Source organism: Lampris incognitus, chromosome 3, assembly GCF_029633865.1.
Source record: "Lampris incognitus isolate fLamInc1 chromosome 3, fLamInc1.hap2, whole genome shotgun sequence".
Classification (NCBI taxonomy): Eukaryota; Metazoa; Chordata; class Actinopteri; order Lampriformes; family Lampridae; genus Lampris; species Lampris incognitus.
The window spans coordinates 105,715,048-105,738,817 of NC_079213.1; the positions used below are offsets into that span (position 1 = coordinate 105,715,048).

The 23,770-nt window shown below is 45.2% G+C and overlaps 1 protein-coding gene across 1 annotated transcript in view; it reads right to left on the bottom strand.

The window, feature by feature from the left end:
* The window catches only part of LOC130110714 (inactive N-acetylated-alpha-linked acidic dipeptidase-like protein 2), a 402,779-nt gene extending 379,233 nt beyond the window's left edge, over positions 1–23,546 (bottom strand). The window contains exons 1-3 of the mRNA XM_056277895.1: positions 23,378–23,546; positions 19,141–19,297; positions 16,180–16,341 (exon numbers count right to left, since the gene is read on the bottom strand). Coding sequence (XP_056133870.1) covers positions 16,180–16,341; positions 19,141–19,297; positions 23,378–23,546 — 488 coding nt within the window. The remainder of the gene's footprint in view (positions 1–16,179; positions 16,342–19,140; positions 19,298–23,377) is intronic.
* Positions 23,547–23,770: the final 224 nt, after the last annotated feature.

Genomic DNA, 23,770 nt, shown 5'->3' on the forward strand with positions numbered 1-23,770 from the left:
GACATGCCTTCACGTATTCTTGTACATCATTCTTCATGCCTCTCCAGTAATATTGCTGAGATATTTTACTGAAGGTTTTATCTCTGCCAAAGTGCCCTCCTGTAGCTGGGTTGTCATGACAGGCCTTCAGAATGTTGGGCACATGGGTTTTGACAAGAGCCTCCTTATCTCCATGGAAGAGAGTGCCACCGTCAGCACGAAATGGCTTTGCTGTTTGACGAAACGGAGACTTTGCAGTCACACGCTTGGCAGGATCCAGATCATAGATATGCTGAGGATACTTTTGGAGAGAGCTGGTGTAGAGGTTCAAAATCTGATTGTACAGGTTATCATCCATGATGCATTTTTGTTTGTTAAAAAACATGAAATAAATAAAATTGAGTAATACACATGTAGGCACCCAAAACTTCACACTTCCCCTTGTCCTTCCTTCCTTCTTTATTTTCTTCCTTCTGTTTGTTATTCCTACAAAAACATATTTTATCATTGTAATTATTTAATTACACATGTAACAGTTACTGGGGCAAACTGTCACATGGCCATTCCTATCTATATTTATAAAAAATATAAAATTGTATTTAAAACTGTATTTAAAAATTATATGAGATTAAAAATGTTTGGGTTAGAGGTTGTTAAAGTGACATCTTCTGGGTGAAGTGGCGTACAAATAGGGAGTCCTGTTTTGGGTATCACGGAAAGTTGAATCCGTTCATCTGGACATACCGTTTATTGAAGGAAACGTTCCATCGGTCATCTAAGTGACCTCTTCAGTCTTCTTGAGTCAGTCTCAAGACTGAAGAGGTCACTTAGATGACCGATGAAAGGTTTCTCTCAATAAACAGTATGTCCAGATGAACTGATTCAACTTTCTCTGACATCCTTACCTGGATTATTGAGCATACATAAAGACATTTGGAACAGATAATTCCAGATGTGCTGTGTTTGGCTCACTCAAGTCAAATTTCAAGTTTAGGTTTAGAATTTCTTAAACTGTGCTTGTGGAATTACCCCCTGAGCTTCAAAAAACATTTGGTAGTGAAGAACAGTACATTATTACATGCAATTATTCTCCAACTCAATCTCAGCATTTTACACCTGTTGATTTTGTGCCCAAGGTTAGGAACACATTTCACTGTTTGACAAGTTGTTCAGATTGTCTCATACATGGCCAAGGTGTTGTAGATTTGTAAAGAGGGGTTCCTCAGTGCATTTTGGGGGATATTCTGCTTAATTCCGCTTCCAGTGTTGGAAGATGGTGGCACGAATTCACGTTTGCGGCGGTCTCACCCAGTACCGTCCATGCAGTGTCTTTGTCCATGTCGAAGTTTGTCTTCATTTAATGGCTGGGAGAGCTGGTGCTGGATCGGCCAGGAGAGCTTGCTGGGCCCAGGGACTACGGCCCTAACCAGAGCTGCACCCAAAGAGGTAACACCAAGGGCGGTCTGACAGGATGCAGAAGCAGGGCAGGCTAAGCTAACGGCTAGCCCATGCAGACTGACAGTTCCGATAATACCAAGGGCAGTCTGGTGGCGGCCTCGCCTAGCCTTGACTGTGTTTTTGGTGTCACCATGTGGAGCGCGGGGAGGTGTGTCAAAGGTGTCTGGCTGGGGGATCTAGCGTTGGATCGGCTGAGGGAGCTTGGTGTGCTGCATCCTGTGGGCCCAAGGACCACGGCCCTGACTGGAATGGCGCCCGAACAGGAAATGCCGAGAGCGGTCTGACAGGACACAGAAGCAGGGCAGGCTAAGCTAACTGCTAGCCCATGCTGACCGGCAGTTCCGACAGTCATCCTGGCTGGCGTTTGTTCTCTTGGACAGTGTTTTTTTTTCTATATATTTTTTTTTAGTTTAGATATATGTGTTAGTTTGAATACGTGTGTTCTTGTAGTTTGGATATGTGTTGTTGTCTTTGTGTTGCACTGCTGTGGGCTGGGGGAACGATGTTTCATTTCATTTCATGTACGCAAGTGCATGAAATGAAATGACAAAAGTGTTTCTGATTCTCATGTCACTGGCGGCCTGTTCAGGGTGTCTCCCCGCCTGCCACCCAATGACTGCTGGGATAGGCTCCAGCATCCCCGCGACCCCGGTTGGGATAAGCGGCTTGGCTCACGGATGGCTGGGTGGATGGATTCCGATTTCTGATTCCGATTTAGATCTAGGGACACGTCTTCTTGGTTTGGTCGATAATGAACCAGGCCACTGTTGCCTTCAAATTACCCTTTCTTTCTCCTTTACAAAGCCACACACACACACACACACACACACACACACACACACACATACACACACTGCTGTATGAGAGCCCAAAACAAAATCCAGCATCAAGCCCTGAAAGGAGATGAGACAGAAAGTGACAGGAAAATATTATTGTGCACCAAACCACACAGGCTGTTCCAACATAATCGGCGTGCTCTGTGAGCTGCTGTATGTAAATGCAGCGTGGAAACGGAGACGGCGAGTACGTGTGTTCCTTCACCGCCGTCCCTAAACCATAAAACGTTTTATCTTGTGTCAGGCGACAGCGGCTCTGCACCTTTTTTTCTTTTTTTTGTCTTCTGCATCGGCTTGCTTTGAATGTCAGTGATTTGGAAATTTAAGCTCGTTTTACATTTTGCGATAAGCGGCCTCGGATCGGCATGCCGGCTAAATGCCCGGGATGTAAATGTAAATGCAGAGACGAGGGAACGAGGGCCGTCGGTGAAAGATCCCCGCAAAACACAGAAACGCAAACGCCTGCCTGTTCGGCGGAAGCGACAACAAGGGGGATTCTTCTCTGGGTTAGTCGGCTGCGGCACAACACCGACTGATTATTGATCCAAGCACACAGCGGGGAGACCAGTTCAGCTCTGTATGCACACATGCATTCCTGTAGACGAAGCAGGGATATCCAAACATGTATCTACGTGCACACACACACACACACACACATGGGGGGAATATCAACAATATCAGTTGTGTTTTGCGGGCATCGATCTCACACTATGTAGCCTGAAAATGAAGGCCAGCCTTGATTAAGTAGTGCACATGCAGACTCAGCAAAACCCGGCCAACTGTCTCCTATACTTTACTGCTCCCCAATTTCTCCTCTGTTCTCCACACAATGTGCACTTTGCTCTGTATTGCACTGCGGAGCATTTCTGACAGGTACTTTTTCATGGGAGGAATTTCCCTCACAACTAGCTTTATATACACATTCACTGTCGGTCTACATAATATATAGCTTTACACAAAATTCACGGTTCAATACGTACAATATGTACGGTTTTAGGGTCGATTTCCCCAAGGTTTCAGTACAGCAGGGAGAACAAAGCAGTGCAGAGATAGGATGCATTTTCATTCATTTTGACACACAAGCAGTGGCGAATCGCTCTCTCTCGCGCACACTTGGTGGCCGTAATTCTTGCTGCAAAGATGAAGGCACGCCAACATTTGCATATGGTCAATAAGTAATCAAGATTCAACATTCAATAAACTTTGCCGCCTGGTGGTGTTTATTTACGGCACAGCATGGTAACTCCGTGTTAACATGCCCAACATCCCAACAATAAATACACACAATGAATAAATACATATGGAATACACATAACAACAACAGCATAGTCATTAATGGGGACCAGGTTCGGAGGGGATGGAGTTGAGAGTCCTAAACTGTCTCTGAAATGGGTGTTTTATGAACTGGAAAAACGATTAAAGGTAATTTGTATTGTTCCAATCTAACAAAGCTCAAGATGATCTAATCGGCAGGTTCTCAAATAAAAAGAGAAATAAAAAACCCCACAGTATTTGACTGCATGAACACCGTTGGAAGGCAAACTTGCATGCCAAGTCTATTTTTGCCTTGCTCCGGGAATAGGAACACTTGAGCGATAGAATTACAATGTGTTAACAGGTTCAATGTGTTTCCAGAGACACGCCTGTACCCGAACTGGGTTGAACGATGTGGACGCAATCTTAATCTCCCCTCGGGGATGAATAAAGTATTCCGATTGTGATTCATCTTTCTTTCTTTCTTTCTTTCTTTCTTTATTTCCTGGTATCCTGACAAATTTTGGCTATGAGTGAATACTTTAGGAATCAAGATTTAGGTTTCAGAAATCAAAAACACTTTATTCATCCCCGAGGGGAAATTGGGTAGGGTTTAGGGTTGAAGCTAGCGTTAGATAGTGGTTAGGTTTATGGTTAGGGTTGGGGTTGTGATAAGTTAGGTTGTTACCCGTGGCCCTGTGATAGCCTGGCGGCCTGTCCAGGGTGTCTCCCCGCCTGCCGCCCAATGACTGCCGGGATAGGCTCCAGCATCCCCGCGACCCTGAGAGCAGGATAAGCGGTTGGGATAGTGGAATGGAATCCCTGCATCAGGGGTTGGTGGGGCCTGGCCCCACCAGGTGTCGCCATTGGACGACAAGATCAATTATTCAGTGTAAAAAGTAATATATTGCAGCGAATTAGGGGGGCCGCCCGGGAACCGCCGCCACAGCCGGGACACAAACCCGTATCTCCTGCACCGCGGGCGACAACGTTAATTAGTCGACTAAAGGGTCCGACCCGTTAGCCAATGGCCAACGTGTCTATTCATCCTAATCGTTACATTACCCCCCTCCTTCGTGAAGTGCTTCCAATGGAGGGGACCACCACAGCCGGGGCGTGAATTCATATGTCCTGCATCCCAGGCGACTACGTTAACCGCTCGACTAAAGGGTTCGACCCCTTAGCCAAGGGCTAGCAAGTCTATTCATCCGTGATCGTTACACTGCCCCCCTTCCTTCGGGATTCACGTCCCCGCCAATCGCCACAGCCAGGACTCGCGAACCTGGGGCTCCCGCACCGCAAGCGACAACGTTAATCACTCGACTAAAGGGTCCGACCCGTTAGCCAACGGCCAACATGTCTGCTTATCCATTTTTTTCTTCGTATCTAACAATGCTGCACATTTATTACATACGACAGCGATGGTGCTGTCTGATATGTTCCACGTATCTTCCTGTAACGTCTCCCAGCAGTCTTCCTTTGGTGAGCACGGGGCTCGTCGGCGTCCGTTTAACCAACCGAGCAGGTGAAAACACTGTGCACACGTTCAACACGCTTTCACTACTGAGCTGTGGGGCCCAATCGTGTTGGCCCCGCGCTGAGAGCGGCCAATAAAATACAATAGAACGACACGCGCCGAGACATTTATCGTATACAGTATCCGTGTTGCTACGCAACGTGCAACACCGTTTGACACCACGGTGAATTCATCCATGGATTGGTGGACTTCGACAGAAAAGTTACTGACAATGAAAGATCATCCTGCATCTTCTCTTTTCAAGCAACGAGCGTCACTGGTGAGTCTATTCCGCATTCTTACAAGGCTTGTTATAGTGGCTGTAGGTTAAGCCCCGGAAAGCAACCCAGCCACTGGAGACGCTCAAGCCAGTGCATTCTTAGTTCCGGTCCCAAGCCCGGATAAATGGGGAGGGTTGCATCAGGGAGGGCATCCGGCACAAAACCTTTGCCAAATCAAACATGCGGATCATAAATCAAGATTTCCATACTGGATCGGTTGCACGGGAGTTGAGATTGAGATGGTTTGGACATGAGTGGAGGAGAGATGCTGGGTATACTGGGAGAAGGACGCTGAATATGGAGCTGCCAGGGAAGAGGAGAAGAGGAAGGCCAAAGAGGAGGTTTATGGATGTGGTGAGGGAGGACATGCAGGTGGCTGGTGTGACAGAGGAAGGTGCAGAGGACAGGAAGAGATGGAAATAGTGTGGCGCCCCCTAATGGGAGCAGCTGAAAGTAGTTGCAGTAGTAGTAGTAGTAGTAGTAGTAGTAGTGTACAAATGCAAGCTAGTTTACAGCAGGTTGCCTCCAATCTTTTGGTAGCCAACAGTCATGGGAAGGTTTGGAAATTTGAAAAGGTGTTGGCAGCCTGCGTCTATGTAAGATGTAAATTAATTCCAGATTAATGTAACTATTAAAGAGACTTCTATTCATTATACTTTGTATTATTATTCTCTTTAGAGGTAACATTGTCATCATCGGCGATCACTGGGGGTCGAGTATGACCGTCCTCTCTCTGGGTCCCTCTGGGTCCTCAGGTGGGTGTAGAGGCCGATCCTGAAGCTGCATAATGGGAGGATGCCTGCACGTGACAGCTTTTTACGTGGGGTGGCTGATGTGCCTGCAACACCACATGGTCCTTGGCAGGGGGTGGCCAGAGTCCAATGGCATGAAGAACCAAGACGATTGGAGACCACGGTCTGTTGCAGCCTTCCCCCACCTTCACTGCCATTGTGACCTGGAGACATCTTCCACCAGTTCCACCCTTGAGGTCTTTGTTGGACTTACAATTTGGACACTCCAACAAAATAGAAGAAGGTGAACAGCTTTAGCTTCCTCTATTTTGCTTGAATGTCCAAATTCTAACTGTAACATTGATTCACTACATAATGCCTTCAAAAATCAACAATTCCCACAATGCAACCAAAACTGTAGTGTCCAACGCATGTACTTAATGCGAAAAATACCACAATGCAATGCTCTGCCTCTTCTCCACTCTGCTTGTGCACCCTTTTTACTGTCAAATACCACATGAGGGGGACAAGAAGCTGCTGCAAAGTGATGATTCAGTAGTGTCCAAAACCTCCATTTATTATTATTATTATCTCTGCAGAGTAATCAACCGAGTTTTTCACATGGAGGGAACAGTAAATGAGCGAACGACTCCGGACATAGCTTAACAGACAACAGCAACTGACATGTTGCCATAACTTTCCGGTTGGAATGCACCATTTTGAATTTAGGTGCCACAACGCAGACTACAGTTATTTGGATTGGTTTGAACCGCAAGTCCTGTCCCCAACGTTTTTGTACAAATACATACATCACTACACCTCTAATATATAAAATGTTTTATATTACATATACTGCAGCACGGTGGTGCAGTGGTTAGCGCAGTTGCCTCACAGCAAGAAGAAGGTCCAGGGTTCGAGCCCCGGGGTAGTCCAACCTTGGGGGTCGTCCCGGGTCGTCCTCTGTCTGGAGTTTGCATGTTCTCCCAGTGTCTGTGTGGGTTTCCTCCCACAGTCCAAAGACATGTAGGTCCGGTGAATCGGCCATACTAAACTGTCCCTAGGTGTGAATGTGTGTGTGTGTGTGTGTGTGTGTGTGTGTGTGTGTAGGCCCTGTGATGGCCTGGCGGCCTGTCCAGGGTGTCTCCCCGCCTGCTGCCCAGTGACTGCTGGGATAGGCTCCAGCATCCCTGCGACCCTGAGAGCAGGATAAGCGGTTTGGATAATGGATGGATGGATATTACTTAAACCAGTGATGCATTTGAAATATAACTTCAGACCCTGCAAAAATAATATAACTTTTTTTTTGTTTTACGGTTTTTAGAAGATGTTCCAAAAATAAACGTTTTTTTTTCTTATTTAGTTTTCTGTTTTTTTTTTTTTGTTTTGTTTTAAATCAGCTGTACAATTCGTTGTATGATTAACCACATCATGTCTGTGTTGTGGGCAAAACCGAAAACTGCCCATGTTCATTGCACCAAAAACAGTGCTCGTTCTGCTGGTTTGTATTCGCTGCACCTGCTTACCGTTTTATCTTAATCCGTTTCTTCTTTTGTTCCCTTCTCACACTCGCTATCTACCTGTTCCTTTCTCCCCTCCCTCCCTCCCTCCCTCTCTTTCTCTCCACAACAACAAAAAGCCATTGTAGAGCGCATATGAACACCAAATGCGTACGAGTAAAGGAAACGCTGCTGTCTCATCCATCACTTTGAAACGCAGCCAAATCAAATTTGATAAACTCATCAGCAGAGGCTTTACTTCCAGCAGATAAATGATCTCGTATAAAACACATGGTTCATCATCATCATGTCTATAAGGACATCCTCTGTGGTGTGTTTCAGTCACTTAATGTGGTTCTGATCTAATCACACAATCGGACCTCAACACTTCTGGAATCGTCCAACCAGCAGGTCCTGTGGACTCTAATCTGATTGGCTAATGCTTTTAAAGCATTACTCCTACACGAGAGAGAGAGAGAGAGAGAGAGAGAGAGAGAGAGAGAGAGAGAGAGAGAGAGAGAGAGAGAGAGAGAGAGAGAGAGAGATCTGTAAGGGGAAAAGGAGAGAGAATTTTGGTGGCTGCAGTAGCGAAATGTAAATTCTGAAGCAGAAAGTGTTGCAACCCCCCCCCCCTCTCAGTTGACTTCTCCGAGTTTCCCTTCATGACATATTTTGAGGTGATTTCATTATCATGACACAGATGATTTATGTACTTGCATCATGTAGATCCATAAAGATTCTTCAGATTTTGCTCTGTCCATTTGAACTTCATAAAATTGTTTCAGTAAATTACACGTATACACACAAGTAACGCAATATGGTTGCAATCAACAGCAGAGTAATCAGAACAGGAGTAAATTAATCACAGATTTTGACATTTTAATTTCTGAAAAAAAGTTTTACTTCCTTTTACTTTTTTTTTTTTACTCTTCTCCATTCCACTAAGCTGCAGATTCACTTGTGAGCATTTCTGTGTAAGCCGGTTAGCTAACTGCCAGTTTGGGATATGTGTGAGACATTGAGAATGAAATAGAGTCATTTTTGTTGGTGAAATGTTACTGTTCAATAATTAACTGCAATGCGGCACACTGGAACCACGGCTATGCAACCGTGGAACCAGCAGCATCCATCACTGCAGGATAATTAAGGAAGAAAGTTTTATAAGGAGCAAGTTGTTGGGCCTGACCTAATCTTGTTGCCAGAACTTTGTCTCGTCAAGCTCATGGAGGTCTGAGGAAATTCAAGAACACATGTTGGTCGGAGACACAGTGGGCTGGCATCATACTTCATCTCACATCTCATCTCATCTCATCATCAGCAGCTTCTCCGGGGTTGGGTCTTGGTGGCAGCAAGCGAAGTAGGGCACTCCAGACGTCCCTCTCCCCAACAACACCCTCCAGCTCCTCCTGGGGGATCCCAAGGCGTTCCCAGGCCAGACTGGACATGTAGTCCCTCCAGCGAGTTCTGGGTCTACCCTGGGGTCTCCTCCCAGTTGGACGTGCCCAGAAAACCTCCAAAGGAAGGCGCCCAGGAGGCATCCTAATCAGATGCCAGAACCACCCCGACTGGCTCCTTTCGACGTGAAGGAGCAGCGGCTCTACTCCGAGCTCCCTCCGGATGTCTGAGCTCCTCACCCTATCTCTAAGGCTGAGCCCAGACACCCTGCAGAGGAAACTCATTTCAGCCGCTTGTATCTGTGATCTCACCCTTTTGGTCACCACCCAAAGCTCATGACCATAGGTGAGGGTTGGAACGAAGACTGACTGGTAAATTGAGAGTTTTGTCTTCCAGCTCAACTCCCTCTTCACCACAACGGTCCAGTACAACGTCGACATTACTGCTGATGCTGCACCAATATATCATCATGTTGATATATGCATATCGTATTGATAAAGGCATATCAATATGATATGCATATATCAATATGATATGCATATATCAACATGATGATATTCATCATACTTTCAACCAATAAAATTACGCAAGAGAGAAGTGTGGGTTGAGCCTGTTGATCACCTGTGAACAGCAACTTACTTTTTCCATACTAGCAAAATTTGGCTTGGATGAGATGACAACTACAAAACCATCATCGCCGGTTCGAACCCCCGTGTCACCTCCAGCTTGGTCGGGTGTCCCTACAGACACAATTGGCCATGTCTGCGGATGGGAAGCCAGATGTGGTAGTATGTATGCTGGGTGCTGCACTAGCGCCTCCTCTGGTCAGTCGGGGCGCCTGTTCAGGGGGGAGGGGGAACTGGGGGGAATAGCGTGATCCTCCCACGCGCTGCGTCCCCCTGGTGAAACTCCTCACTGTCAGGTGAAAAGAAGCGGCTGGCGACTCCACATGTATCGGAGGAGGCATGTGGGAGTCTGCAGCCCTCCCCGGATCGGCAGAGGAGGTGAAGCAGTGATCGGGATGGCTCAGAAGAGTGGGGTAATTGGCCAAGTACAATTGGGGGGAAAAAGGGGGAAACAGTAAAAAAAAATAATAGAATAACAACATGAACATCTTTCTGCCTTTTCTACGGTCTGTGTGCTTCGGTCCCGTGCACAGGTTGATGCTTGTCTAGTGGAGGTGGCAGACAGACGGATAGGAGAGCGACTTCTTGTGGGACATTACCACTTTATTTACAGAGGAACACGCTTCTCTTTCCAGCTGCACAACATCTGTTCCAGTGCACTCTTTCTGAGAGGCCTCTCTCAGGATTTTCTACTGACAACATTTCTCCCTCTCTCTCTCTCTCTCTCTGTCTGTCTGTCTGTCAAACCATCTCCCCTCTTCTCCTTTTCTCTTCTCCCTCTCTCCGATGTTGACACAGGATAATTTAGTCGGATTTATCACCTAATTTTCCGAGTTTGAGGAAGCAAATCAGGGAATTGCGCTGGTTGAGTAAAGCTTAGGCGTGGGTATATATGTGAGTCATTACCTGAATGAGCCTAAGAACACACACACACACACACTAGATTTTTGTGTCGGAGTTTTGAAGCAACACCACCTGTCTGAAGGTTTACATCTGCTCTTTCTTTTCCTCTCGCTTTCTCTCTTCATATCTTTTGTCTCTCACCCTTCGGCCCCAACGCCTTCTCTCTCCATCTGTCCTGCTCTCCTCCTGTTCCTCTCTTTATCCTTGCTCTTATAGTCCTCCATCCCTTATCAAACTGTGTACAAGTACTTATGTAGAAGTACGTGTGTGTGTGTGTGTGGGTGGGGTGGGGGGTAATAAGCCTCTAGTCCAAACAAGGCCACTTTGGAGAAAACGCCACACCAACTTTTTTTCCTTTTCCTGCAGTCTCTCACAGTGTACAAGAGTAAAAGAGAGCTGCTCCTTCCTATCTTCCTCTTCGTCACTCTTACTCAGTTGCCCCGTCTCTCTCTCTCCCCTTCTCTCGCCCGGACGAGACGTTCTACCCATCCGCCCTCGCCTTGTACAACTACCTACGCCTCATCTGCTACACCTCATTCATCTTCCTGTGTCTCTGTCACCTATTACACACACACACACACACACACACACACACACAAGCAGAGAGAATGAAAAGGTACACAGTAGGTAAAGACATGCTCAGTGTCTAACTGAACAAAAAGACGGACGGATGGGTACAGTGCCCTGAAAAAGTATTAACCCCTTATCTGATTTCCCCTATTGTTGTGTATTTTCACACTTAATTGTTGCAGCTCTTCATACATAATAAAACATAAGAAAAAGAGGACCCCAGTAAACACAAAATTCAGCTTTTAAAAATAAATTTTTATCTGTTTAAGGAAAAAAAGTTATCCAACACCACCTGGCCCTGTGGGAAAAAACAATTGCCCCCCTGACTAGCTTGGTCTAGTCAGAAAGGCACGAACTGAGGAAGCCTCTTGGACGAGAGGCGAAACGTCTTCACGGATATATACCAAGTCCAGCTGCACTTGAGTCAACTCCTTTGTTTCACAATTAAACCAATTAACCAAACTGATCACTGGATTCAATTAGAGCAGAGCCCCAGGCCCGATTACTGCCGGCCCTGTTGAGTCTAAACACGACTCCTACAGAACCTCACCATCAATGTGAAGTAGGCTACAATGTTTCAGCCAGCAGCAGCAGCAGCAGCACACCATGCCGCCATCAAAATACATTCCAGAAGAGACGAGGAAGCAAGCTGTTGAGATGCATCACTCTGGAAAGGGTAACAAAGCCTTTTATTTAATTTTCTCCCCAACTGTACCCATCCAATTACCCCACTCTTCCGAGCCGTCCCGGTCACTGCTCCACCCCCTCTGCTGATCCGTGGAGGGCTGCAGACTACCACATGCCTCCTCCGATACATGTGGAGTCACCAGCCGCTTCTTTTCACCTGGCAGTGAGGAGTTTCACCAGGGGGATGTAGCGCGTGGGGAGGATCATGCTATTCCCCCCAGTCCCCCCCCCCCGACCGACCAGAGGAGGCGCTAGTGCAGAGACCAGGACACATACCTACATCCAGCTTCCCACCCCCAGACACGGCCAACTGTCTGCAGGGACGCCCGGCCAAGCCGTAGGTAACACAGGGATTCGAACTGGTGATCCCCGTGTTGGTAGGCAACAGAATAGACTGCTATGCAACCCGGACACCATACAAAGCCATTTCTATGGCTCTGGGACTCCAGCGAACACCAGTGAGAGCCATTGTCTCCAAAATGGAGTAAACTGGGAACAGTGGTGAAACTTCCCAGGAGTGGCCCGCCAACCAACATTATTCCAAGGGCGTAGTGACGCCTCATCCAGGAAGTCACAAGAAACCGGGGACAACAGCATCTAAATAACTGCAGGCCTCTCTTGCCTCAGCTAAGGTCATCGTTCACGATTCAACAGTAAGAAAGAGACTGGGCAAAAACGGGCTTCGTGGGAGAGTTGCAAGGCATGGATAGGGATGGGTATTGCTCTATTCTCTCATGTCTGGACAGAGCGTTACTTTTAATCATGAACCCATGTGTGTATAATTTAGTTAGCTTCGTGTGGGCGCTAGGCTGCTAGCATACATAACATGCCTGAGATGGATGGGCAAACGAGAGATGAACTACGAGCTAGGCAGTCGTAAACTGCATTTCCCCCCCTGTATTTGATGCACTTTTGCTAGATGTTTGGAAAGATTGCTTGTGTTTCTGCCCTTGCATGCAAAAGACTTGTTGCACTTGTGGCAACGAGTATTGTCAACATCGACTCTAGTGACGTATAACCAGACTTTTGACCTTTTAGTCTCTCTCCAGCGTTTTCCCCAAGAGCAGGGGGATAGGGAAAATGCATCATAGACAAACGTCTTAACCTTATTGCAAATTAGAAACGGAGTTGGTGAGATAAAAGGTGCAATATAATGTTTATGTAGCCTAAATAAATAGGAAATGTATTTTCTTAATTTCTCCAATACCGATAGTAGAACCGTTAATGTCAGAGTTTATCAATACTACGGTCTTTAATAATTAAGCACCGGTGCCCGTTAAATACCGGGTTTCAGAACCCATCCCTAGGCGTAACTTACGATGATGATGGTGGCACAGTGGCCCAGTGGTTAGCACTGTTGCCTCACAGCAAGAAGGTCCTGGGTTTGAACCCCGGGTGTGTCCAACCTTGGGGGTCATCCCAGGTCATCCTCTGTGTGGAGTTCACATGTTCTCCCCATGTCTGCGGTGGGTTTTCTCCAGGTGCTCCAGTTTCCCCCATCATCAAAAAGACATGCATGTTGGGGTTAATACTCCTGTCTGTGCCCCTGACCGAGGCAATGGGAAAAGGACTGGAGTTGGTCCTCGGGTGCTGCATGAAGGCGGCAATCCACTGCTCCTAGCTACACAGATCACTGGTAGGATGGGTTAATTTGCAGTAACTGAATTTCCCCACGGGGATTAATAAAGGAAACTTAAACCACTGCTAACTAAGAGAAACATTAGTGCTCATCACACATTTGCATGACCCCCCAAGCCTTTTGAGATAATGCTCTGTGGACAGATGAGTCAAAAGTGGAACTTTTTGGAAGGCATGTCACATGTGTCCCGTTATGTCTGGTGAAAAGCAAACACAGCATTTTACAATAAGAACATCATGCCAACAGTCACAAACATGGTGTTGGTAGTGTGATGGTGTGGGGATGCTGTGCTGCCTCATGGCCTGGAAGACTTGCCATCACTGAAGCCATGAATTCTGCTCTCTGCAGGAACATTCTGAAGGAGAACGTCTGGTCATCAGTCCGTGATCTGAGGCTGATGTGCAATTGGGCTACACAGCAGGACAATGATCCAAAACAAAAGAGTAAATCCACCTCAGACTGGCTAAAAAGAAACAGAATTAAGGTTTTGGAGTCATCTAGTCAAAGTCCTGACTTGAACCCCATCGAGATGCTGTGGCAGGACCTTAAACGAGCAGCTCATGCTCGAAAATACCGCTGAAATACAGCAGTTCCACAAAGTAGAGTGGGCCAAAATCCCTCCACAGTGGTGTGAAAGACTGATTTCCAATTATAAGAAGTGTTTGGTTGCAGCTGTTGCTGCTAAAGTTGGCACAACCAATTATTAAGTTCAGCGGGGCAATTATTTTTTCACATGGGTGATATGGGTGTTGGATAACGTTTCCTTCAATAAATGAAACTATAATTTAAAAACTGTATTTTGTGTTTACTCGGTTCCCCTTGTCTTATATTACATTCTGTATGAAGATCTGAAACTAGTCAGTGTGACAGTTATGCAAGAATAGAGTAAATCAGCAAGGGGGAAAACACTTGTTCATGGCACTGTAGGTGGACAGATAGAGATGGATCGCTGGAAAGCCATGTATGAATCTCTGCTACAACATGAACTTTTGTTGTGCAAGATGGGCATTCGAGAGTGATAAGGTCAAAGGCAAATGCCAGACGTTGATTTATTTGACAAAGTGAAACTCTCCTAAAGTATGGAAGGAAGTACGCCGACACCACTGGCTTGAGATAGAAATATTAGACTGAGATTTACCAGAAACCACAGCTGATTGCTGATTGTCAAAACCCTTTATGCCATTAAAACGAGTGCAGACGGAGCAGAACGATCTTCACACTTTCCAGTCCATTTTTAGGAGTGCAGACGATTGAACTTGGATTTATTTTTAAAGGTACAATTTGTAAAAAAAATGTTCCCCGCTGATGACCACTACCAGTGCCCGGTAGGGACTACAGCATCGACAACCGTCCTTTTGAGAAACAGTGAGAGCAAGTAACACGGCTAAAAACTCCTCACAATTTTGCAAGCTATCTAACGCAGAGATCCCGTAGAGATGTCAACATAAGAGGTAATCATGTTTTAAAACTGTACCATATTTATAACTTATCACATGGCAATATAATTAATGACAATACTGCATAATCATGGCCAGCCCAGCATCGTTTTTTTTGTCTTTTAATTATTCAATTATTAGTATTTATCATTATTATTGCATTTGTTATTGTTATTGATCAACAGCTCGTTTAGATGCTGTTTTATGCTATGATTAAGTCAACATTTTATGGCCAGCACCTTTAACTGACAGTAATCGATCTTAAAAGTTTGCCGTCCTTAATCATTTATTTACCCCAACCAGGCTCATCCGTTGCTTGTCCAACCCGTGTCTAAAAAACCTGCAAACTTTCGTTTCACATCGTCCAACCCAGCAGTTAGGGTGGTATTTTGATCAGACATCTGACTTTTAGACTTCACCCCTAGATAACATTTGTATGCCAAATTGTTACCAGGAAAGCAAGAACAGCAATTAAGATTCTAAATGGAATTATTTTTCTTATACAGTAACACGCTTCCAAAATGGGTTTCAACTTATGGGTCCATTCCAGTGTCACTTGAGATGTTTACATCATTTAACTCCTCAGTTGAACACTTAATTATACTTAACATGGATTAATGTCCCCCCCTCCCTTTTTTTCTCCCCAATTGTATCCGGCCAATTACCCCACTCTTCTGAGCCATCCCAGTCACTTCTTCACCTCCTCTGCCGATCCGGGGAGGGCTGCAGACTCCCACATGCCTCCTCCGATACATGTGGAGTCACCAGCCGCTTCTTTTCACCTGACGGTGAGGAGTTTCACCAGGGGACGTAGCGCGTGGGAGGATCACGCTATTCTCCCGAGTTTCCCCCCCCCCCCGAATAGGTGCCCCAACTGACCAGAGGAGGCGCTAGTGTCGCAGCCAGGACACATACCCACATCCAGCTTCCCACCCGCAGACAGGGCCAATTGCGTCTGTAGGGATACCTGACCAAACCAGAGGTAACACGGAGATTCGAACCGTCGATCCCCATCGACGGTTATTCCTTTGGTAGGCAACAGAATAGACCACCGAGTCACCCAGACGCCCAACACGGATTAATTTCGATCTTGATAAGCACGTTTATCACAGATGTTTGGTCACCACTGTATGGCAGTATGTTCATCCTTGCCACACCAATAACGGGGAGCTCTGTCACTATAGTGAGCAAAGCCACACTTGGCTCACTTTCAAACGGGTAACACAAATACTGTTTCTGTTGCCATTCCTAAAGATATGCCCCAGGTCCACCAGCCGGACTTTAGAGGCCCTGGCTCCCATGTTTGATGGTGGCTCCGGTTCAAAGCTTTCACCGTTCAGATTAGTGTCATCTGTAGCAGTATGGAGCCTACCTCTGAAGAGCTTCTATTTTGTCTGCTGTGATTCCTCTCAGGAGGTCCTCCAGGAGGTCCGAACCATCTGATTGAGGAACTGGCGGTTTACCAGTTGGTGTGTAAGTGAACCTGCCAATCAGGAGCCCCAAGCCAAAAAGCCCCACCCCTGCCAAGAGGTACCTAGGAGAACCGACACAGAGAGAGACAGAGGCCAGAATTTTGATAAGTCAATGAAAAACTACAAATAAGAAATACAGACAGATTTGTTTTTGAGGTGGGAATCCTAAAAAAAAAAAAAAGGTATTTGTATCATGTCGAAATAAATTTGCTTCTTACTTGGCTTTTAACTTAATTTTGTTTTTTCTGCTGCTTTTTCCTTGCAGCTTCAGGGGGGAACACACTGCATATGGTGCCACAGCAGCTACGAGGAAAGCCAAGGTTTTTGGTTCATGCTAAGGTTGAAAATTGATAAGACTTTCTTATTGATAGAAATAGATCAATTGTTCGCTCTAGCAGAGTGAGCCCTATTTATTTTCAAGTCTTGCAAAAGTAGTCCAAATCATCAGTTACGAGGTCAACATTGCAGTCAGCTCACTGCACAGTCTGCTTTGGCCATTTTGGCTCCTGTCACCTTGTAGCTTGTTGAAAGTGACAACACACAGAATCAACTTTAACCTCATTACAGTAGTCCCTGAATACGTTTGCTGGCATGCAGGACATGAGGTCAGGTAGAGTACTGCACCTTACAATAGTAGTCTTGTACAACGATCACCAAGAAGATTAGATTCATTGACCATACAGTGGAATATCAGAACACTTTGTCATTTCGCCTCATGTACTTGTGCACATGAAGTGAAACGAAATGCCGTTTCCCCCAGCCCACAGCAGTGCAACACACAGACAAAAACACATTTAAGAACTACAAGGACACACATATTCAAACGAACACAAACCAAACAAAAAATAAATAAAATTAAAAATAAAAAAAAATCACTGTCCAGGGGAACAAACCCCTGGACAGTGACTGTCAGAACCGCCGGTCTGCATGGGCTAGCAATTAGCCTAGCCTGCCCTGATTATGTGTCCTGTCAGAGCGCCCTCCGTGTCTCCTCCTCGGACGCAGCTCCAGGCAGGGGCCGCGGTCCCTGTGGCAACTGGACGAAGCAGACCAAGCCCTCCCAGCCGATCCAGCACCAGCTCTCCCAGCCAGACACCCTTAACACACCTCCCCGCACTGCACACGACGACATCAAAAACACCAGTCAACGTCAGGTGAGGCCGCCGCCAGACTGCCCTCGATGTTATCGGAACCGCCGGTCTGCATGGGCTAGCAGCTAGCTAAGCCTGCCCCGCCTCCGTGTCCTGTCAGACCACCCTCGGTGTTACCTCCTCGAGTGCAGCTCTGGGCAAGGCCGCAGTCCCTGGGCCCACAGCACAGCAGACCAAGCTCTCGCAGCTGATCCAGTGCCAGCTCTCACAGCCAACAAACGAAGACAAAAATTCAGACACAGACGTGGACAAAAACACTGGCTCGACGGTACTGGGTGAGGCTGCCACAAATGTGAATTTGTGCCGACATCTTCCCACACCGGTACTGGGTGAGGCCGCTGCAAACTTGAATTCTCACCGCCATCTTCCCATGAAGCGGTGATGATATGTAAACATGAGGTGATATGTAAATAAACATAAATGTTGATGCAAGTCCATTGCCAATTCTGCACTGCTATACAGAAATATCCTCAAAGAAATACTGTCAAAACTTAATATCGGATCATTTGTCTCTATTATTAGGGTGAGATTTATTACAGACAGGCCATTGAAAGATTGTGAAACCGAGTCTGCTCTGTCCCCTGTGTCTCATGGCTTCAGGAAAGTGTAAAAGCCCTAATCCATAACGATAACAACATGACAACTCGTTGATATTGCACCAGATCCACTTCTGCCCTCAGAAAAACTTCAGTTTGTTCAGTGTTTAAACTGTTCCACAGGGATGCTGCCCCACAATGACTCCAGCTCTTCCCACAGAGCAGTGGTCTGTTAGTGGATTTCTACTCTGACTACCTTGTCCCATCTGTCAAATACTCAACTGGACTGGGGTGTGTTGATGGGTCAGTGCACTGACCTATAGCTATTCTCAGTCTGTGAAACCATTTTTGGACAAATTGTACCATGGGACATTGTACTGTCAAAAGAATACAGATAAAATATTACTGACTTAGAGAGCCACCTAATGGGCAGATATTCTTGGCCTATCAAACATTTTTTTGTTTTTCATCAGGGTGCCAAGTGTGTAATGTGATAAGACATGTCACATCACTACACCACCACAAGCAGCCTAAATGTTGATGTTTGTCATAATGGATACATGGACTCATGGGTTTCTTCGCACCCTAGTATCCATCCATTATCCAAACCACTTATCCTGCTCTCAGGGTCGCAGGCATGCTGGAGCCTAACTCAGCAGTCATTGGGCAGCAGGCGGGGAGACACCCTGGACAGGCAGGCCCCCAGTCCATCACAGGGCCCACACACACACACACATACATTCACACCTAGGGGCAATTTAGTATGGCCGATTCACCTGACCTACATGTCTTTGGACTGTGGGAGGAAACTAGAGCACCCGGAGGAAACCCATGCAGACACGCGGAGAACATGCAAACTGAGGCACAAATCTTTACTCTTTGCCATTTTTTTCTCTCATAGCGTTAAATCACATTTTTAGTCCCAGAGGGCTTTATAATCAAAATTACCTTCTCTGCGATGTACAGCACAGCCTTACTTTAGTCCCTTGACACAGTTCATGCCCCGGTTACGTCGAGACTGAAAAAAATCTTTTACCGTCTCAGCTCCTCAGTGGAAGGTGATTGAGATAGATTTAACTTGTGAATAATATGTTGAGTGAGAAAAAACATGATCAGTGTTACAGGCTATAGCGGCAAAATGTGCCATTTGCAGCATGTGTATTTCTTGACTTGCCTTAGCATGAAACAGTGGAGCCTCCATTGGCCCTTATGGCCAGGGGACCTGGTGAAGATATCTTCCTGGAGTCGTTCGAAGCGTCCATGAGGAGAGACGGATGGCTGGATGGGCTCCATACACTCAGGGTCAGGGTCAGGACTGGGGTCCGACCGCCCTAAAGGAAGAAAGATAAAAAGGGGATATAGTGGTGTTTGCAGAAGAGTCATGATGAAGCTTAAAGACCGCCAGTAGACAACGAATATCAAAACACTTAACAAAATCTATATAACACAAAACCTTTAAACTGAAACCAATATAAAAAAATCTGACTGCCGTTTAAATTTTTCTAAATTGCACCTGTGGCTTTACTGCCTGGTTGGCAAGCTGGCTCATCCCAACCTCTCATTGGTAAGGAGGCTATCGTGCCAACACCGTCATTTTGACCGTTTTGGATTTTCAAAGTTTAATAACTTTGCAGAAAAAAACATACAGACCCGCTGCTCCATGAATGCTGCCAAAATTGCATATATTTGCATTAAAATGAGTTTTAGATAAATTGCACAAAAAAAAGTTACGATAAGCTCTACCTAAAACGACCATGAGCGGTCAAAAACACGGCTCGTAATTTGCTCGTTATTTGCGCGTCATCGTGCGCGTCATGTCACCATGTATGACGCGTGTTGGTCGCGTCATTTCCGTCGTGGAGTTCCTCGCTCTGTCCTAGAAGCACACTAGCGCCCTCCAGCGCAGAGAAATAGTCTAAACTTGATTTCTGATTATTGTCAACATGTCTGGTTACAGACGCACCATGACAACCACCGACACCTTGCAGTATTCACAGGCGTTGGACGGCGGCCATTTTAAGTTGTTTGAAAAATAGTACTGAAAGTTGTTAAAATGTTAATTTTGGTGTCAGTCGTTTCTTAACATACTAACATATGCAAAGCATTAATATCGCAATTGAGTATTTATCTTGACAGAATATAGAGATTAAAAACTGGCCGTCATTTTGACCGACTCTGGTCGTTTTAGGTAGGAGCGAAATCGCGGTCGTTCTAGTGTTAACAGACTATCACAGTCCTTTGTGCTGTTATTTTCCCAAAGAATAACTACCAAAGTTTTGTTTTACTGGAAAAAAAGAAAAGAAAAGAAAAAAACAGCTGCAAAGGGCAAATGCATGACTTGTTTTTTATTTTGTCAGGAGGGAAGGTATGAAAATATCTGCATACTGCTGCAGGCTGCAGGCACATAGTAGCTTAAAAGACATCAAACAACTACTGCTGTTGCAGGTAGATGTCAAAAGATGAAGGGTAGACATCCTTCGCCAAAAGCGGAGAAGCTGATGAAGAGCTTCAGGACACCCATGAAAAGTCCCTGCGCTGGAGCTTTGGCAATAGCAACCTTTTCAAAGAAAATTAAGTTTTCTATGATGAAGTGATTATTGTTGTTGATGTTGTTCATGTTATTATAAGTGACAATATCAGTATCATAACTGTTACAAACAAGTCATGAGTGTGCAAAGTGTTTTGGCATTAGATGTAGGGGAGAAAAATGTATTAATTCAGCAAACTTACCAGAGTCAAAAAATTCTAGGTATTGAGGGAGACAAAATTAAACAAAAGCAAAATTGTTCCTGAGATAAAAGTTTTAAAACAATTCTGAAAATTCAAACATCAACAGTGTTTTAGATCCTGTTTTGGATCCGATACCTTTATTTGACCAGGAAACACTTTTTTGAAATAAAAATTGACTTTAAAAAAAAAAACCCTGTTAGCTCATTTCCCCAGTGATATTATGCATCTATTCAACAACTTATATGAAAACATCACCAAAAAACAAAACAAAACATGTTTTTACTTATTTTGCATAAAAGTCTAATCACCTTAACTCTCTCTAAAACAGCCAAGTTGTTGTGATTGTATCACCCGGTTTGAGCGGACGGGAGAGCAACCTTCCAACCAACACCACCATAAAATGTTTCACACAATCCAATCAAATCCTGAAGGATCAAACTGCATCCTTCCCTACGTCTTGTTCCACCCTAATATCCTGCTTTACATATAAATATGTCACATTACAGAAGCAAAATATGCTCTGAATATCATTTCACGTCGTAATTAAATAGGAAAGCTTTTTTTGAGGATTGTGTATGTAGCGAATTCAGGGGACAGCTGAGAATCCGCCGCAGCCGGGAATCAAACCTGGGTAGCCCAGACCATGGGCGACTGCGCTAACCAGTCAACTAAAGGGTCCAACTCATTAGCCAAGGGCTAGCCAGTCTAGTCATCTGTGGTCATTACACATAATTGTTTTTTAAAGGACAATGTACACCCATTTCATTTGATTTTAGATGAGGCTGAGCTGTCCCTGTGGCAGACTTGTTGCATCTGTGGATAGAAATAAATGGAAGTGAAGGATCAAATGAACAAACTCAAAACTCAAAACACACCTTAGTGAAGGATCAAATGAACAAACTCAAAACTCAAAACACACCTTATTAGCCTTGCTCTTATCTACGGTTTACTTTTTACACTACTAAGTATAAAGCATTAAAGTATAAAAAAAGCATCAAACTGAAAAAGAACCTGGGATTAGTATGACAACATTTTACCTTTCAACTAAAATTCAAGTACTTCTAGCATGACTGCACTTGCAGTGACATAATACACCCGTATAAAAACATCTAAATATTTTAAAACTATCAGTACTAATACTTAATTGGTTCATTTATTCTTTTTTCTTTTTTTTGTTGCAAATGTTGCATTTCATGAATGGAACCCCAATAAAAATAAAATGCATTTCAAAAATCATAACAAAATGATCATCAAAGAATGTTGAATCAGTTCATCTGGATACAGTGTTTATTGACAGATACTTTTCATGTGATGAAAAGTATCTGTCAATAAACACTGTATCCAGATGAACTGATTCAACCTTCTTTGATGTTCTTACCTGGATTACTGAGCATGCATCAAAACAAAATGATCAGATACAACTGCTACTTGTTGAGAATCAATATGTCATCATCGCTGGATGTACACTGACTACGGCTCTCCTATGTATTGAGTTAAGACAGGTGAAACCAGCAGGGATGCAGCATTGTATTAACGTGGCCAACAACTAAGCACGAAGTGCAGCAGAGAGCAGCATCAGCAGACTGACCAAGTTTTTAAACTTGAGCTTTGTCCCCCACCAAATATTGCGTTGGAGAGGAATGTGTAAAGGAAATGACCCTGTGCTCGAAATGAAAACTCACTGCACGCCGACAGCAGGCAGACAGAGTCCCCACCTGTGGGCATCAGGTCGATCTTAAGAGTCAACGCCGAATAAAACTCACATAAAAGTCCATTTGATGGCATTTAACTTGAACAACAGCATACCGAACTTCTGAAATGACCGGATAGGTTCATTGTTGGAACAACAAAATAAGACCAATATTTACACCTAAAAACAACCAGTTTGCAAAAGATGACCGCAATGCTCGAAGGGTTAATTTTAGGTAGTAGTTAGGTTTAAGATGTAGTTAGGTTTAAGCTTAGGGTTCAGTTTTCTTTGTGCTTGTGTTTAAGTTGTGATAAAGTTTAGGGATAAGGTTAGGTACTGGAGGCATCTGGGAGGCGCGGTGGTCTATTGCAACATGGGGCTCGGTGGTTCGAATCCCAGTGTTACTTCCAGCTTGGTCGGGCGTCCCTACCCATATAGCATCCGGATGTGGGCCACTTCAGGCAATGACGCGGCACTGATGACCTCCTTCTTGCCCTGACAAAATGGATGTGAGCCTGAAGTGGCCCACATGTATAATAGCAAATATGGCCCAAATATGCCAAATCAAATGTGGGCCTTCTTGGCAAAGATGTGGTGCTCTCGGCAACGTAATCTGGATGTGACCCTGAAGTGGCCCGTTTGGTAAATGGTGAATATGGCCCAAATATCATGAAACAAATATGGGTCACCTTTGGGCAAATATGTGGCACATGTGACATTGTTATGGCTTGGTTCTGGCCCAGATCTGGCAAACAGGAGCGCACCGTCCAAGTGCCATCATTCCACGTGGTATGTGGGCCAGATGAAGTGTTGGGTGTGGGACGGGTCTGGGCCACAGCAATTTTGCTATCTGGGTACAGACACAACTGCACTCATAAACCATTTAAAATCATCTTCCAGAACATCTCCCGACATGTCGGACCAGGTCTCTGTTATAGCTGGTGAATCATAACTGGGTTTACGCAAAGAACAATATTGGCACAATCCCTACCTGGCCTTTGCCGCTCAATGTGTTGCAGCTGCATGCGGTCCATGCCCGGATCGATGTCTTGCAGCTCTTCCTTGTCTAGGTCCCAATTTAGAGCCAGCGCTCCAGAACACTGCAGAACCTCGCCGACCAGCGGGCCACCCTGAGCATCACACACCTTCCTGTACGCCATGATGTCGCCTCAAACTGATGGCACACACATATGCACGAGCCAACACAGACAGGCACACACACACACACACACACACACACACACACACACACACACACACACACACACACACACACACACGCACACACAGAGAGAGAGAACAAACACAAACTCACTTCAATAAGGAACATCACACCCATTTGTCAGGAGGATAAGAAAGGCACTTTAAAAAAAAAAAAGTTCAC